The 18,676-nt window shown below is 42.7% G+C and overlaps 1 protein-coding gene across 1 annotated transcript; it reads left to right on the top strand.

The window, feature by feature from the left end:
- The first annotated feature begins 675 nt into the window (after positions 1–675).
- DLEU7 (deleted in lymphocytic leukemia 7) lies at positions 676–17,060 on the top strand. The gene is made up of 2 exons (XM_004577493.4): positions 676–1,119; positions 15,849–17,060. The coding sequence occupies exons 1-2, from the start codon at positions 676–678 to the stop codon at positions 16,053–16,055; spliced, it is 651 nt and encodes a 216-aa protein (XP_004577550.2). The 3' UTR covers positions 16,056–17,060.
- The last annotated feature ends 1,616 nt before the right edge of the window (positions 17,061–18,676 follow it).

Here is an 18,676-nt window from a genome sequence, read left to right as displayed (position 1 = left end):
AATGTCACCGTAAACCCTTTGGGCAGTGCCAGGCTACGGGCTGCTGCTCGGTGGTGTCACTTCAGGGGCTAGGCTCGGGCTGCGCACGCGGTACAGAGCCAGCCACGGAAGGGTAGGACATGGAGGTACCCAAGTCTTTAGCTGGGAGGGCCAGAAAAAGAGCTACTTTCAGAAGTTTCAGAAAATTCCCCAGGGTTGGGAAAGAGAGGGGAGGAGAGAGGCAGGCACCTGGTTGTTTTTGAGGGATTTGCTAAGGCTCACAGCTTTCCCCCTAGCTCCCGGGTGGGTCATTGGCAGGCATCCTTCAAAGGAGATGGGGGTGGGGTATCCCTTCTGAAAGATGCATCTGCACAAAGCACCACATTTTCCCATCAAAGCCCTGGAGAGAAAAAGAACCGCCGCTCAGCATTTGGTTGGTTTTCATGTGCACGCGGAACAACGCATCAAGCAGCATTGGGTCAGGAAAAGCCGATTCTGAGTGGAAGCGAATGCAGGGGCTAACGCGGGTCATAGGCTGCGGGTTGGGGGCGGAGCCGGCCACACACGCAGAGAGAAGCCCAGGCCCAGGATCGGAGGGTTAGAAAATGTGACCCTGACGACCCCAAACACCCCCGCCTGCCTTGCTCACTGCAGCTCCACTGCACGGGGAAGCGCGCGGAGCCGCTGGTGGAGGCGATGGCCAGCCCTGCGCCCTTAGTAGCCTCCATTAGTCACCAAATGGTGGCTCTGCAGACCCTGCAGCTGCTGCAGCAGGAGTGGGGCTGGGGGGACGGACCAGGCGCCACCGGGGGTTCGCGCGACCCGGACCACGTGTCCGCCGCCCCTGTCCGATGCTCAGGCCGCGGGCGAGCCCTGCTGGGGCTAGAACCTGAGGTGGGGGGCGGAGCCGTGGGATCCGGGGCTCGGACGAGGACCCCCGAGGCAGGGATGGTGCGGAGCGCCGAGGGGGGCTCCGAGCTGCTGCTGCTCCCGCGGGACCGCAGGCCCTGCACCCTGGCGCGGATGGCGATGCGCAGCGCGCTGGCCCGTGTGGTAGACTCGACCTCCGAGCTGGTCAGCGTGGAGCAGACGCTGCTGGGACCCCTGCAGCAGGAGCGATCCTTTCCCATTCACCTGAAGGTGAGTCTGACCCCCGTGCAGAGCCAGGGGTCTGTGACTCCGGAGGGAACCAGGTGGGGCCACGCAACCCCAGACAAGCCCCGCACCTTCATTGCGTCCCAGGGGGAGATGCGTTGGGGGCCTGGGACACGCTGGAGCCTCAGCATCCGGGGGTAGAGGAGCTCTAGACCTACCTGGGGTCAAGCTTGGAAGACAGCCAGTGTGAGGCCTTAGCAAAACCTACCTCGGGGCTTCCTTTTACCCTCGCATAAATCAGGGCCCTTTCTACAGGTCTGGGGCAAGAGAAAGCTGCTCCAGCTGGCTCCCCAATGAGCATCCCTCCCCTCAGAGCCTTCAGTGCATTGCTGGAGTCCCCTCTGCCCTTCTGTGATGAAATCAGGCACGTTTATTTAAAGTTCCTTCACGCTCATGAATCACCGTTATTATTGCATAAATCCATTGCCCCAAAGAGGCAGGGGTCTTAGAAAGGCAGCCGAAATTCTCATAAGCCCAGAGAGAGCCGGGTGGGTCCTAGGTGTTGAAGCGTGAATACTAAACTAAACTCTTGTTAAGTCACCCAGCTCATATTTGTAGAGCGTGGTTTCCTCTGAGTACCTAACGAAGTTGGTCATGTTAGCCATGGAACCCAGTAGCCTCCTAAGTACATTGAAGGGAAAGGTGGAAATCTAGTATGTGTGGGGAGTGGTGTTGGAGGGGGTCCCTGTTACAATGCTTGGCGTGCTGTTGGCTCACCTAACTGATTTAAGGTCACAGATCTTTTTGAAGGGTTGTGGTTGGGAGCATTGTTTTGTTCATTGCCTTGGGAGTGTGGTAGAAGGAAGTCGGGGAAGGGGTGATGATGACTGAAAGGGTTTCTCAAGAGTTCTTCTTGCCCAGTGACAGGCCACAGTCTGGGAAAGTTGATATCTACTAAGCTGCAGCATACACTGCAAAGGGTTTGCTTAAAACTGAATGTACCCAGACACTGTTGCTCTACTGAGTCTCTGCACTCCCCACTCAGAGTGCTGGCTCATTCTTGGTGGTTAAAGAATTCTTGCACACCGTAAAGTGTTCCCAGCATCCCTGGCCTCTTCCCAGGAGATACTGACTGCTCTAACTACTCCCTCAATCCCCTAAGTGGATACTCTGGACATTGCTAAATGGACATGAGGATAGATGCCTTCTAAAATTACCTGAGCAAGTTAAAAAATACAGCTGTATTTCACTTGGTGGTAACCTTTGGTATCACCAAAAAATTTTTAAAATCCTGTTCGTTAAAGTGTGATACACCATTGACTGTGAGTTGCATCCTAACTTCTGGGATTTTTTTTTTTTTTTTTTTTTTTTTTTTGGTAAGTGTTCTAAAATGTGTGCCTTAGAGTTGATGAACTAGGAAGTTTGATGTGACAATAGAAAAGCACACGGGATAGATAGCCAATAGAGGGTGTAAGTGATCCTGGAAGGTGTTTGCTCCTCAGATATTAAAGGGAAAATACATTTCAGGGAATACTGTGTGATGCAAGACCCTAGAGCACTGGGAAGGCCTGAGGCCAGGTGCAAGAGCAAGTGTGTGTATACATATGTCTGTGTGTGTAATATGTGATTATCCAATATGGCAGAAGACTGAAAAAAAAATGATGCAGGTCAGATGGGAAAGGCCTGTGCATTGCACCAAGGCCTTTGGCTTGTGGGTAGTTCAACTCCAGAAGCTCAGACAAGTCTGAGAATACTTGGTTTCTGTGTGGGAGTGAGGTCACAAGACACTTGTCTGTGGGCCCAGCTTGGTGGCGATGGAGCCAAGCTGGTACTCCCTGTCCTGGAGGCAGACCCTACAAGTAGAGCCATTTTATTGTTGATGCGTTTCTACTACATCAGCCTCTTGGTCTTTCCTGATTAACTTTGGGTCCTAACCATTTTCTATCCATAAGTTATCTTTCTCCACCCGTTTTGCTCCTTTTTAGAGAAAACTGAAGCCATCTCTTCTACTCAACAGTCCTGTTCCCAGTCTTCTGGATTCTTGTCTCAGATAAATGCTGCTGTCCTGCCTTGGCTCCCCCTGTAAATTCACTGGAAGAAACTTCTTATTGTCCCTAAGCCTTTTCCATCAGCTCTGTCCTCTTTCTGTTTTCCCTGGCCTCATCTCTGCCCACTCTGCCCAGGCCTTGGCTACTCTCATTCTCTCCCTCATCACCACAATTTCTTGAGTCACACAAGTTCTTCCTTTGCTCGTCACACCAACTTTTGCAGGCTTTTGTGTGTGCTGCTGTCATTTGCCCAGTATATCCAGCCATGCTTGGGACAAACAGAGCTCTGCTATTTGCTCCGGCAGTCTTTTCTTCACCTGGGTGTTAGGGTCCCTGAGAACAACCAGTGCTTTCACAAGGGAGAGAAGTGCAGGCCAGTCTGGCCCCCTTGCCAGCATCTTGGAAGCGTGCCTGGTTTGTGTTGGGAGAAAAGGTAATACATTTATTGGGTTTCTAGATTTATGATGACACAGTACTTAGTCTGGAGGGGCCAGATGGCTAGGTATATGGATGTGGCTGCATTAAATGCTTGTGTTTATTCAGATGATTCGGAAGAGTGTTTTTCTGTAATTCTAAATTAGGAACGTGCTGGCTGGCTTTATACCACTGTATGGTTTTGGGAAGACTTCTACTAATGGAAATAACATTTACTTCTTTTGGGGGATATTATTTGCCATGTAAGATGGGAGGAAGACTCCGGTGACTTGAAGCCTACAGCCCAGATGACTAGGAATGGGGACCCTATGGGATGCATAGCACTGAACAGCACCGTGACTGAATCTCATGGAGCATTTCCAACCTTCCTCTGCCAATTTCTACTATAGACCCTTGGGCAACTTCTTCTGTCTTCCTGTCCTCCAGGCTCCTCATCTATAAAGTGGGTATGGTGAGATCTTACCTAAAGAGTTACTGAGCTAATTTACATAAAGACACAGTCAGTGGCTCCTTCATTGTAAATCACCATACACTGGAACTATAATCATTGCAATTATTATTATTATTATTATTATTATTATTATTATTATTATAGAACTATTACTCTTGTGAGTTTCATTCTTAATATTAGTGAGTCTGACCCATGAACTTCTACTTCTCTGTTCCTGTGGACAAAAGCAGAATTAGGATGACTCAGAAACTTAGAAAACCTCAACTCTGCGTGTCTGAGAAGTGACACAGCAGTATCAGAGCTGATTAACTCACTGATCGGTAACTCCCCTGCTGGGTATGGAAGGCAAGTCTCAGGCATGAAGGCAGAGATCCCATTAGTAATTTTGCAGAATTAGTTAATGAAGCCAACACTTACTATTCTTTTCAAGACTTAGAAATTACTGGTGCAAAAAGCCATGGGCTTCCTAGTGGTAGATGCAAAATGTTGAACAGTAGTGATACTTGTTAAATTGGATATAGAAGATTGGGTTAATAAGCAAGAGCTGAAAAATGAGGCTCCAAGGAACTGAAGGCCTTGCCCAAGATCCTGCAGCTAAGAAAGGATGGCTGTAGTTTTGATTTGGACTAAAGTTTTGGCATCCTCAAAGGCTCAGGTACTGGGGGACTCAGTCCCCAAGTTTTATGTTGGTGCATTAAAGCTGGCAACTTGACCTAATTATGGTCTGTGGAGGGTAGGCCTCGTGGTAGGTTATTGGATCAGGGGAGTGTACCCTCAGAAGGTAGTTATGTTAACAGACTTGGCAGTTTAAGCTGCTTGGCCTGGCCTCTCTCTCTCTGTCTTTGCTTACTGTCTTGCTGGGAAATTCTCACTCTACACACACACATCCTATACCCTCATCAAACATAAGGCTAGAGGAGACACCCCATGTTGGACTGTGAATCTCCACAAACCATTAGTTATAACAAGCTCTTCCCTTACAAGTTAGCTTCTCTCAGGCATTTTAGTTACCACAGGAAAAAGCTGACTAAAGCAAGTTTCCTAAACCTACTGCTGAAGGAATGTGCATGAATGTGAGCTGTATGCATGCATGGCCATGGTTGCATGTGCTGTGCACTGTCTATGCCTGGGCTACAGCAGGCACATCATAGATGTGATGTGTTAATGCGCCTCAGCTGCTACAACAGACAACACAGACCGGATGGCTTAAAACAGTAAATACTTATTCTGGAGGTTCAAGTCCAAGATCAAGGTGCTAAGGAGTTTGATTTGTAGTAAGGGCTCCCCTCCCATCTTGGGTTGTAGCAACAGCTTTTTTCACTGTGTCCTTCTATGGTCTCTCTTCAGTGTATACAAAGACACACACACGGCAGGGAGGGAGTGGGGGAAATAGATGAACATTCTAGCATTTTAAAATACCACCAGTGCTATAAGATTACAGTCTGCTGTGGTTCCCAAGGGCCTCTGTTTTGAGAGTGTGGTTCTCAGGGTTGCCATATTGGAAAGCTGGAATCTTTTTTTTTTAACAGGTGGGGCTTCATGAGGGGTCCTTAGTGAACTGGCAGCTTAGTTCTCAAAAGGGATTAAGAAATTTCTCATTCAACCCTGTAATGTCCCCAAGAGGCTTGTTACAAAAGAAGCAAGTTTGTTTCCTCCCACGCTGTCTGTCTTCTGTCTGTCTCCCTCACCCTGTGGACTTCACTGAGCACACATTCTCACCAGCCATGCTGGGGCCTTTCCCAGAACCTGCACTGTGATGTTGGGACCTTCTGTCTCCAAAACTGTGTGCCCCACAAACTTCCTGTTTATGGAGTTAGCTGCCTCTGGTGTTGAAAAGCTGACCAATATGAGGTCTCACTCTCAGGACCACATTTCCCCTTAATTCCCTCCCTAAATCCGAGTCCTGAATATAATCAGGGGAGAGCAGTGGTGGGGATTTCCTGCCAAGGACCATTTGGATATTCATAACATCATTCTCAAACCACACAAAATCATTGACTTTGAAATCAGGCTGCCATAGATTTACTGAATTTTGAGTACTGCCTCTAGTTGCCTTGGCAGGGTGACTTAAAGTCTCCACCTGTGCCTTCAAGGTTAAGGCTTTAGCATAGGAATCTGGCAGGGTGGGTGGAATTTTGGGGGTGGGATTCGTGCCCTAACACAGGGAGACCTACATGCCACCCAAAGCACCTGGTGATCTTAGGAGATTATTTTCAAACCAATACTACCAGCAAGACTTCAGCAAGCATTTGCTAGTCAAAGAGGGCATGCCAGTGTGCAGAACACCAGAGGAAGCCAGTTTAAGATTTTTTTTGAAACTGCCAAGAATGATCAGTACGTGGAAGAACTACCCAATTATGAAATTACACTCTGAGTTATGCCTGTCTGTCTTTGAAATGAAAAGCTGAAGCAGATGTCACAGAAAGCCTGGCCGAAAACCACTTTAAAAGGCAGAAGAGCTTGCTTGCCATTGCAGATGAAACATTGCTAGGAGTTCATGCGTGTCCATGTGTTCATCCTGCCACTACTGTGTCAGCCTCCATAGTCCTGGCCGGTTTTCTCATTCTATGGAGTAACAGCAGCAGTCATAAAACTATGGGCTCTGGCTTCAGTCATCGCAAATGCTACCTGCAAACTGCAAGTGTGACTCTTGAGTTGTCCAGAGGAAGACACTGAGGCTGAGCTCCTTTCCTGTTGAACCCTGGTAAGAGGAGGTAGTTTCTGCAAAATTTGGGGCTTACGTCTTCAGAAATTACTAACAGATTAATAAAAATGTTCATCTCATTATCAACAGTCATAGCCACATTTGGTCTTTATTTCAGACAAAATTGTGCTGTTGTGTTAAAAAAAAAAGACCCAAGGACTAATCTCATAGAGTCTGTTTCTCTTCTATGGAAAGAATGACTGCTCTAGAAGTAGTTAATTAATTTATAGCTTTGTAATTTCTTATGATCCAAGTGATCTGAATATCATGCCATAAAGGCTTTCTGAAATGAAGATTTGGGAAAAGCAATCACAGACAGGTTCTAAAGCCCAAACTACTTATGTTTGACACCTTGGTGTGGAAATGCTGCACTGTTTTGTTTTATAATTTTGGGGTTTGCCCTGTGAGCACCCCTGAATCAAGTGATTGTATTCATCATGAAAGTGCTTTTCACCAAACTCTTCAATTGAAGCTGATGCCATACCCACAGCACATGCATCGGGAACAGGAGTTATTGGTGAGCGTTTACAGCGGGCACACCACAAGTAAAAATGTTTAATTTCCTGTGGATGAGAGACTTTTTATGGCGACTGGCAAACACTGTGCTTCTTCATTGGGTGTTTTATTAACACATAGTTATATATCAATTTGAGATTGATCTTGGGTTTGGGTACCTGGTAACTGCCCTGTGCCCTGAGGATTGTAGCTCAAAGCCATATGCTGATGAATTAACTCAAATTGGGACAATTTCTAGTTCACCAGGAGATGCATCCTCTCCATTTACGTACACATTCAGTGTGGAGGATCCTAATGGGGCAGGCGAAGGGACTCATGGTTGCTTTTTGTAGCCCAGCACTGAGCTGACCAGGCAGAAGTTTATTAAGACATTCTCTCTCTCTTTATCTTCCTCCTATCCTTCCTAGAGAGGAAGGAGAGAGAGCTCTCTCTCTCCCCTCCTTCTTTGCTTCTCTCTCTCTCTCTCTTGCTTCTTTCCCCTCCCGCCCTGCAACCTATCCAGAGAGGTGGAGAGGAAAATGAGAAGAAACTACTAGTTTGTACCATGTTACTGTAGGAGAATGTAGCTCAAGCTGTTACTGGTTTGGAAAGATTTCACTTATTTTAAAGTCAGTGATCAAACAAGTTTGAACTAGCTTATAGGATATGTGTTTCTAGAAGTGCTTTGGAGGACCATATGGTAGCCAAAAAAAAAAAAAAAAAAAAAAAAACTGGTAAACCCTTGTGAAGAGTCTCTATCTTAGGTGAAGCCAAATTATATCATATTTTTGACCAAGTATCAGTCTCAGAAAACAAGTTTTGAAACACTCTCTTCCTGCCTGAGTCTTTTTGCTTTCAAGCTTTCAGGTCTGATGGGAGTGTTTATTTCCAGTAAGAAACTAGAAAAAGGTTTGAACTTGAATTCCTTTTTTGGGATATGTGGGTGCATTTTCAGTTGTTCAAGGATTCTACACATTTATTTCTAGCAAACAAAATACATAATGCAGAAAGTGCAGGAGTGATTTTTTTCCAGAGAATTCTCTCACCCTGCATCAGAGAATATTGCTGAGGAAGGAAGAGCTCCAACTGGGAGGTCTCTGATTAGCTGGGGTGGATTTTCACAGGGGTATAGGAAGTTCCATGCTTTTAATATTTTTCAAATAGCCCAGCCGTCTCAATTACAGGGAACAGGGTTGGGCCAATCTTCAATTTGGATGTAGTTGTGGCCAACTTGAGCTTTGTAACATTCTGTAACATTCAGTGAACCTTAAGGAAAACAGAACAAAGATGACCCAGGAAGAACCACCAATCAATTCCCTTTTGGACAATTTTGCTCCATTTCCCAAACAATTCAGTGCTTCTTCCACCTAAGTCTGTGGAGCCCCTGCTCACTCTCACCTGGTCATCCATAGCATCCTAACTCCTGTGTTCAATCTTGGCTCCCACTCTGGACAGCAAGCTCTGCTCTGTGAGACTTGGCAGTAGCTGGCCCAGTTTTTGATCTTGGGTAGGCCTTTGGTGAGTATTTGAATTCTAGCAGAGACAGCCAAATTCCATCTCTGCCACTCACTTGCAGTGTGAGCCAAGGATGTCACTGAGTCTCCCCACATCCCACAGCTTTTTTTTCCTTCTGCATTGCTGCCGTATGACCAGATGTGTAAAGGGAGCCTAGTTTCCAGTTGGACTCTTGGTAAACAGTCAGTCTCATTAGCTCGACATGGGTTTGAAAAAAAACACATTGTCATATGCCCCCTGTGATGTGTAGGGTCCAGGGACTTTACTGTGGCGTTCAAGGCTTTCCAGACCATCTCATACCTGGTGTGCAACACAAGGCTATGCTCTCTGAAAACTCGTCTCTACCTTTCCCAGTCCCATCCTGACCTCAGAACTTTGAATCTGTTTTTGTATTGAAAGTACAAGGCTACCTCTTTCCCCTATGAATCCAATACTGCCTTTCTCAGCACCTGCTGTCTAGTAGCATCTCTTATAGCTCCGCCCTTATCACTTCTTTAATGTCTCTACCAAGCCTTCATTTCCTCTGCAAGGATCACTGGGTGTACACTGATGCCACTAACCTTTTTATTATTTTTAAAATTTTATTCTCTGTGTATGGCATCTCTACTAAACAGTCTCAAATAAGTTTCACATCACTAATTGGATTCAGAGTTTCTACACAGCATTCTTTTCTTTTACCCTTCTTGCTGACCTTCACCATCTAGCCTAGTTCTTTCTTTATAACCTTGAACTGGTGGACTACTTTACAGACACCCAGAACCTTCATATCCATGAAATAATTTAACCTTTGCAACCTCTCCATGTGACAGCCAACATTGTTTTTGTTTTACAGATGAGAAAACTGAGTATTCCGTAAACAATACAGCTCAGCCAAGGATGGACCATCCTAGGGGCAGAACCAGAGTTCCGATGGCAGCCAGGCTGCTCTTGAAGGAAAGAGCTTTGCTGACCTTTTCTGGGTTTTTGTAGTCATTGGAATGGTTAACCATCCTCACACTTGCAAAGTCGTTTTTGCCTTGGAGGGTAACATACTCACTGGTTCTGGGAATTAAAATGTGGGCCTCTTTAGGAGCCACTTTTCTACTTTGCACAGGGAAGATTTCAACAAATAATTACAATGAAAATGTTCTTAAAAAATGAGAACTATCTCCTTGAATGAATTTCTGCCTGAGCACTTGAGTCTCCATAATATGTCCAGGTGGATTTTGGATGGCACATGATGGAAATGATTTACACATCATAATCAATTTGGCATGAACCCTATGCTGTGCTTGAGTTGTGAGTCTATAAATGTCTGCTCTTCCAGAGAATCGAATTTTTGTGTTTTTCAATATCTGTTATCATATTTCAGTGGACGTTCTGGTATGTGCTCTGTGTGTTTTATTCTCCCTACTAGGTTATTAAACTCATTAGAGATTAGCTATGATGCTTCACTGTCTTTTACTCAGTGTCATTAGTATAGTCCTGGAGGCTTGTACATGTAGAAAATGGTTCTAATGAATCCGTCAGCCGAGTTAAACAGGCCAAGGCCATTATTATCCTGATATACTAGTTGAGTCAAGACAAAATACCTTAACTCAATTCTTAAAAAAAAGTCTTATTGAATTTTTGTTAGTTTGAAGAGCAGAGATAGAGATGCTCCATCTGCTGGCTCATTCCTGAGATGCTCACAACAGCCTTGCCGGGGCTGAGCCAGGAGCCATACAGGTAGTAGAAACCAAAGGACTTGAGCCAGCCCCACTGCCTTCAGAATCAGTGTTAGCAGGCAGCAGGAATCCAGATGGGAGCCAGGATATAATCCAGGCACTCTGATATGGTATTGGCCATCCGTAGCAGCACCTTCACCTTGCTATGCCAAAGGCCCATCCCTCAACTCACTTAGAAATGTGGATGCTGGCCAGAAACTGGACCATTGTAGCAAACAATACGTTGCCTAACCTCAGTCTGAAACTACACAAGACTTGTCAGCTCCAAAGCCTGCTTTTACATTGCTCAGCCATACAGCTCTAATTCTGGCCTAGTGCTCACAGCAACATGTGAGATATTACATCATTTCTAAAAGCATCTGGGACTTGCTAAATGAAAGCCTCTTGGAGTATATGCTCTGTCACTGAATGGAAAACACCATGAGTGAAATCCCTGATATTGTTGATCACCTGCTTTTCTACCGAAAGCCCATGAGCCCTTCAAAATGCCGTTGCCTGAACACTGTAACTTGTGGCTCCCACCATCTGCAGCAGAACCAGCAGAGGTTGGGTTGGAAGCAATGGTGACTGGATCCCTAGTTGACCTTCAAGCCTTCTAGAAAGGAAGAGAAGCAATCACCTGCTTTAGTTTCCTCTCTCCTGGCTTAAGAGTCCCATGGAAAGCCTATTCCTATTAATTTGTTTTCTTTGACTGTTAATATATTTGAGAAAGGATTAAGAGGAAATACTGCCCTGGAATAGTAAAATAAAGAGACTTTGCAAAGCTTGCCAGAGATCTGAAGTTTGCCCAGGACTTCTGAGACCAGTACAGTCCCACTGCTGGATTTTATTGTACATGTAATTTCCCCCAAAATGATGCCTTCTTTGATTCCTACAGTAAATGTGAAATTGACTTCAGATTTTAGACCTGCAACTACTATGTTTAAAGGCATTTTAATCTTCGTGGGGTGAAGACTGCCTTCGCAGACTGGCTAATGGGCACACGTCACTACATGTTTCAGTGGTTCCTTCTAGTTTGGATTTCCTTTTGCATGTTTTCTTTGATCTTTACACTTTGTACTTAGAGTTGAATTACATCTATAAAGCAAGTGGACAATTTCCCTTGATGTGGATCTTAGGAAACAGTCCAGAGTGATTTTTTTCCCCTTGCTTTCCTATTCCTAAGCAATATGCTTCAGTAATACAAGGCACCCCATACACTATAGGACAGGTTATTTAACTAACCCCTTTGGCAGTCGCTGAAGGCAGGGAAACATCAATGCTTTAAAGAGAAAGAAAAACAGGCAGTCAAGTATTTCCAAGCTACCATGCTTGAGAATAGGGCCCAAGGCATGGTAATTGCTCTGTCCTACTACCTAGCTTACACAGTCATCTTGCTGCCCTTTAAAAAAAAATTATTATTATTATCATTATTAATATTCATGATATGTTCCACAGCACAGGGATTCCGCTCTGTACCCCTCCATATCTGCCCCTCCAATTGCTCTGTTATTATAATATATAGTCCTTCAACAGCAGTCTCAAGTCCAATATTCTGTTATTTAAGTGCATCATGGCATTGTAGGTATAGACAACGGTAGAAAGTCTAGTACCATATTGTCAAACCATATTTAGTGCTGTCATTGGGAATACTTCTTTTATTTGAGAGCAGGGATGCCTACTGCATGTGTCTTTACTTTCCAGCATACTAGTCTCCCTTATAAAGTTCATCAATAAGAATACATGTATGTACATGTTTACTTATATATTTATTGATCTTGTATTTTGCATTGAGGTTACCTTATAACAGAGAGAACACATGATATTGGTCCTTTTGGGGTTGGCTTCTTTCATTGCTTGCTGCCTATGTTGGCTGAAATGAAATAGCTGGGTATTTGTGTTGCCTCATGTTGGTATAGGGGTGCTTCTTCATAAGCTTTTGGCCTAAAACCCAAGTTTCTCTTATCTAAGTGAGATTTTTTTTTATTATGGAAGAATGGCTTCTTCTGTGCAAAATCAGAAAGAAAAGTCTATTGTTCATTAAACTTTGATTCAGCTGCAATTGTTCCCTTTGCATGATTTTCGGAGATATTAAGTTGAATTCTCAGCTTATGGTTTTTTAACTGATTTTTTTCTTTACTTACATAAGTATTTTAAGCCTACTAATGTGTCTACATCTCACAACTTTGTGAAACAGGATTTACCTTCATTTATTTTAAAACTGTCTCATGAATTACATAGAAATGAGTGTTTTAATTTTTACACCAGGCACAAAGTTAGCTCTGTTACTGATTTCTCACTGATTTGCTTTGTGATGTCACAAGAGAGTTAGTGTTCATAAACATTCCTGTGTGTCTTAGAATATTGTATATTTATTTCTTTACCCTGGAAGGCTTATGATTAGTTTCAGAGAGAGTTGGGTAACATCAGGCATTTTCTTGTGCAGTGCATGTACATCAAGGTTAACTTGGGAATTCATTCTTTCTATGAATTGTTTGTTTTCTAATAATGTTTTTCTTGTTGTTTTATAGATTTGCTTTGGTTTCTTTTTGCTTGGTATTTTAGCAACCATTCACTTTTTGTATTCATGTGATTTTAGTTTTACATGTGTTACTTATAAACAGCGTAACGACAGATGTTTTAGAAATCCAATCCAGTAATCACTATCTTTCAAAATATGAGTTATTAGTTTACATTTCTTATATTTTCTGGTACATTTTTATTTATTTCTGCTATATTTTCATCCTATTTGGTGCTCTCTCTTTATTTTGTTTTATATTATACCTTTATTTCTCCATTTATTCTTTCCGTAAGCATAATAAATAGGCTCAGTACACTTTAAACACATTTTTCCTTCAGTGTATTTCAAAGTTTTCTGTAATATTTCTCTATTTTTAATGCTAACTCTTACATTTTTCACACAGAAGTCACAAATTTGTCAGTTTGACCACCTTTCCCATGAACGATCCGACGCAGAATACCATTGCATTCTATACCTTTCAGCATTTTGTGAGCATCTTGCTGTTATAAACCCCACCTTATTTGTCACACTTTAAGAAAAGATTTATTTATTTTTAGTGGCAAGGCAGATCTACAAATATCTTCCTTCCACTGGTTCACTTTCCAAATGGCCACAATGGCCTCAGCTGATCTGAGGTCAGAAGCTACATGCCTCTTCCAGGAACCCATGTGGCTGCAGGGGCCCAAGGCTTGTGGACCATCTTCCACTGCATTTTCAGGCCACAAGCAGGAAGTTGGATGGGAAGTGGAGCATCTGGGACATGAACCAGCACCCACATGGGATGCTGGCACTTGCATGTGAAGGGTTAGCCTGTTGAGCCACCATGCCAGCCCTCATGCGTTTTGTTTTAAACATCATCCTGTAAATATACACCATATTTTTAAGTGTCTTTGTTTGCTGTTGCAACTAGCTTCCCGTTCCTTCTGAGCTAAAGTTTCTTCCTGAATCATACCTTTGAAAAGAATCAACAGTGAGTCTAATAGTGCTAGGCACCTGTTCCTTTAAGTGACAGTACATTTATTCTGTCCTGATGATAGCTGTAAATGAAAGATTAGTAGGATTAAACTCATTCTACAGAAGACAGTTATTTGAGAATATGGCTCCATTTTCTTCTATCTTCAGCTGTTGTGTAAAGTCAACATTCTCTCTCGTCATCTTTTCAACCCCCCCTTTTTTTCTGGTGGCTCTTAAGAATAATTTTGCCTCGGAGCCAGCACAATAGCTCAACTGACTTATCCTCCACCTGCATGCAGCAGTACCCCTGTCTGGGCATTGATTCTTGTCCCAGCAATTGCTCTTCCAGTCCAACTCCCTACCTTTGAGACCCTACACCCATGTGGGAAACCCTGAAGAAGCTCTTGGCTTCTGGCTTCAGACTGTCTCAGTTCTGATTGTATCATATTTAGCATTCCGGTTATTAACCATTATTACACCATGTGTATTTAATCAGGTAATCAAGCTGTGCTTTAAGGTTGTAATTCATCATTAGTGTTATTTGGCTCATTTTAAAGACTTTTTAAAATTCTGGGTGTTATATCCTTGATAATTTTAAACATACTTCATAGTCTCAATCTGAAATTCTTAGAATTTAATTCTATTCATCATTGCATGTATTATATCATGGTGGATTTTATTGTAAATTTCATAATTTGAGTTTTCTTCAACAATGGCTTCATGGGAATTGTTTTGTGGCCTGTGGGCTGTGTCCATGTTCTCCTGAGATGGTGTTTTACTCACTTGGCCATATGCCCATGGATATTTCAACCCACTTCAAATTCTTGTTGAGTTCCTAGCCTAGGTATTCCCAGACCTTGAATATGGCATGGAGAACAGCTCCAAACTTCAACTACTGTGCAACACAGATGCACAATTACACATTTGCAGTGGAGAATTTATCTTCTACTCCAACCTAGCTCTGGAAAGACTTTCTTTTCTTAATGATTTTGGTAGGCAGCTAAAATGATCTGTTTCTCCTTTGTTGCTGGGCCTTGTGGGATTTTTCCTACTTTCTTGCAAGTTCAGAAAAAAAAGTTTGTTCTGTTTTATTCAGAAGTCCAGGAATTCAGTAGCAAAATGGGTCTTGGGGAAACTAAGTGTGCCCTCTTTCTAAAATCATAAGTTCAAAGCAGGTCATTTCTCTGTGTTACAAGTTCCTGTACTCAACATTTTGTCTGATGTAGAATAACTTCAGTATGTTTACAATTGGTTGGAGATGAAAAATGACTTACTTTATTCTTTTAAATGCTGGGAACCACCCTGTAAATTTCCATTGGGAATTTCTTGAGACCATGCTCATTACGTGGTAAATTCTGTATTATAATCTTGAACACAGTGATCATAGGAGTAGCTGGAACAGAAGATATTTTTATATTTGTCATATCTCTTTCAGGAACGGATGACACACACTCAACTCCAACTGGTTTAGGTGAAAAAGCAATATTTATTAACTGAGAGAACCAAAAGCCTGAGGCTTATTGTTCAAGCACAGCTAGGTCCACATGCTCAGAACATGTAGTTTGAGTTGTTTCTGTTATACTCTCAGTTCTACTTTCATTTGTGTTAGGTTTGTTCTCATTCAGATTTTATTCTTATGGTGAAAAGATGTCCACAAGTCCCAGTTATGCAACTCTCCTGGTATTATGGCTTATTCATCTGACTCAGATCACCTACCATTCCTGACCAGTGCATGTGGTTGCAGGATAATGTGATAATGTCCTCTGCTGGGTCTGGCCCCTGCATTTGTGGGTGTGATCAGCCCTAGTCAAACCACGTAGGAGAATGGAAGAGGAGTGCCCTCATTGGGGAACATGTGGGTGCTATTACTGGAAAGGACAGGGAATGGGAGTCATGTAAACAAAGCACAAGAGGTATCCCCATCACCTATGTCTCATCTCCTGTTTGTGTTTGCTGTTTCTTTCAGGATAGTGTTGAATTTAGAAACATCTGCAGTCACTTGGCTCTACAGATTGAAGGACAGCAGTTTGACAGAGACTTGAGTGCTGCGCACCAGTGTTTGAAGACCATAGTCAAGAAGCTGATCCAGTCCCTTGCTAATGTTCCTTCAGATGCTCATGTGGTAGCCTGTGCGTCCTTGAGACAGATCTTGCAGAATCTCCCAGATGTATGAGTGGTAGAGACTTCACGATGAACACCACAGTAAGCACCATGAAGAGACCTGGACACCTTCTGCTCCTAATGGAAGCAGCGGACAATGGATGTTTGTATCCCAGGCAAGGAGACTTGATGCACATGCAGCATTCAGCCCCGCCACTTCTATAGCCTTCAGAATTACAGTCTGTTAGTGAACATTTTTTTTTTTTAAGCAGCAGTTCACATTTTTAAGTGTGTTATTTTTTGGCTTTCTAAAACATATTCCACCTTATGGAATGGAATAGATTATAGTTGTACATAATTGTATTAATTCCTATTAAATATTAGTTTTGATCAAATGACACCCTACTCTGTATTCATATTAACGTAGATCTATAATACTTAACCTAATTATTTCTATGATTAAAGCTGCATGGTCCTTAAAATTATCTTCAGAGACTGGGATATTCAACAATTGAGATGTTCTTACTGAGGACTTTGTGTTGGGAGAGTGAACATTAGTTGTAGGACCACATGTGTCAGTAATTATGAGTTCCAGTCTTGGCATTAATAACTTACTGTTGGGCAGGAAGGGTTGCTTCTAAACCTTGTACTTTCATAAACTGATTTGTAAATTTAGCATGATAATGAGCTATGAAGTACCAAGGATATATGATACGTAAATACAAAGCACAATGTTATTAAAGTCTCATGTGGAAACATCTAGATCTTCTGTTTCTAAATATTGCGAATGAAGCTGGAAATTCTTGTGAACTAAAGGAGGGTGTGGACATACTGGCAGGTTTCTCTAAACATTTAGAAATGGGAAAAGAAAGAGTAATTTTTTTTCTTGGCAATGGCTCTGCACACGCTTGGGGAGAAGACGGAATTTTCAGTTGTTCGATGATGATTATGCTGGAAAGCAAAGGACAGCGAAATTCTGCTTTTCCCTTAAAATTGAAGTAGAAGTAGCATTGAATTTAGCTTAAAAATAGGACAGTATGTATGTGCAGCTGGTTTTCGGAAAAAATTGTAAGCTAAGTCTGTGTAATGAGAGTGTACTACTAAAAACTTTTGATAGTAATCAAGATTTGTTTGAGCTCATCTATTCTCATCCTCTTTGGTTCCATTTTTTTCCCCCAGAATCAGAGAATGAAAAGTAAAAATGTTGTCTTTTTTTTTTTAAAGAAATAAATATCCTAAAAAAAGAATTGTGAACAGAAATCTGAATTCTGAAGGAAAGGTGAAATCTCTCCCTTTGTGTGTGTAGGAAAGGTGTGCTAGAAGTGAAGGGCATTCATTTCTTGCAACAAGTCTTTGGCGCTGAGTTCTCTCACTACTAGCAAACATTATATTCCCAGGGAAATTATTATTTTGTGATGAGTTCTTTCTTTCTCCAAGAAAAATGTCCTGTTGATTTCTTCAAGGATTTTATATTATTTAGACTTTACCCACCTAATTGTAATTGATAATTCTCTCTATAAAATTTGGGAATTTTTTGGTCCTTTCTCCAAGAAACATTACACATGTGTGCTTTTCTATCTGTGCTTCTGCTTTTCCCTCACTTTGTATCACGTTTCCCAATGACTGATTAAAGTCTGACTCCTCTTTCAAGGCCTGATTGACCTACTACTTCCTCCGTGAACCCCCAGACATTCTAGTTGATGAGACATTTCAGTTCCTGACTTGCATGGGCATATTTTATGTTCCTTATCTGCTTCCATTACATGTCAGCTTAACAGCTTGCTATTGCTGTCCTGATGAGCTTGCTGAGGGTAGGAGTTATGCTAGACCCCTCTGCATGTTGCAAAGCAGTTGTGAGTATCCACTCCCTAGAGGGAATCCCATTTCTCCCACCACATTTTTACACCTCTCATCTCATTCTCACTTTGTGGATGGTGTCCCATGGCCAATCTTCACAACCCTTTGATTTTAAGATCAACAGAAGTCACTTTATCCTTTTCTCTTTGCTTAATGCAACGTGCAAAGCTCTACTTTTTGATCAGGGCATACCCTCCAGCATATGAATGCATATGAGTTCTAAGTGTGATTGGGGAAAAACTCCTAGCTGTACTAATCACAATTTATGTTCTCCTGTCAAATCTCCAGGTACCCTCAATGTTCTCCATGAGCATTATTTTATTTTCTCAACCTGTGCTGTTCAGTGGGTACAGCTGGCTACGGAATACTTGAAATATGGCTTGTCTAAATTGTCTGTGCAGTTGGGTTGGCATTGTGGCACAGTTACTGCCTGTCCCCTACCAGCATCCCCTATGATTTCCAGTTTCAGCCCCAGCAGCTCCACGTCTGATACAGGTTCTTGCTAATGCACCTGAGAGATAAACAGAGGATGGTCTAAGTGCTGAGGTCTCTGCCACCCATGTGGGCAATCTACATGGAGTTCTTGGGCTCCTGGCTTCAGCCCAGCCCAACTCCAGCTAAAGAGGCCATTTGGGGAGTAAATGAGATAGAATATCTCATTCTTTTTCTCTCTGCCTTTCCTTATGTCTACAACTCAGGGATTTCAAATAAATAAACAAATAAACCTTATTTAAAAAAAATCAAGATGTGCTGAATGTGCAGAATACAAATTGCCTTTTGAAAACCTAGTATTAAAAGAATGCATTTCTCTGGAGGCTTTTTCAATCCCTTCTCATT

Source organism: Ochotona princeps, chromosome 12, assembly GCF_030435755.1.
Source record: "Ochotona princeps isolate mOchPri1 chromosome 12, mOchPri1.hap1, whole genome shotgun sequence".
Lineage (NCBI taxonomy): Eukaryota > Metazoa > Chordata > Mammalia > Lagomorpha > Ochotonidae > Ochotona > Ochotona princeps.
The sequence above is the reverse complement of the archived record's forward strand: the minus strand, read 5'-3'. Positions and strand labels throughout refer to the sequence as shown.

Bases quoted from the DNA above. Each gene is read 5' to 3' on its own strand.
- DLEU7 (XM_004577493.4), top strand. From the start codon at position 676: ATGGCCAGCCCTGCGCCCTTAGTAGCCTCCATTAGTCACCAAATGGTG. The intron at 1,120-15,848 runs GTGAGTCTGACC...TGTTTCTTTCAG, and splicing joins CCTTTCCCATTCACCTGAAG to GATAGTGTTGAATTTAGAAA.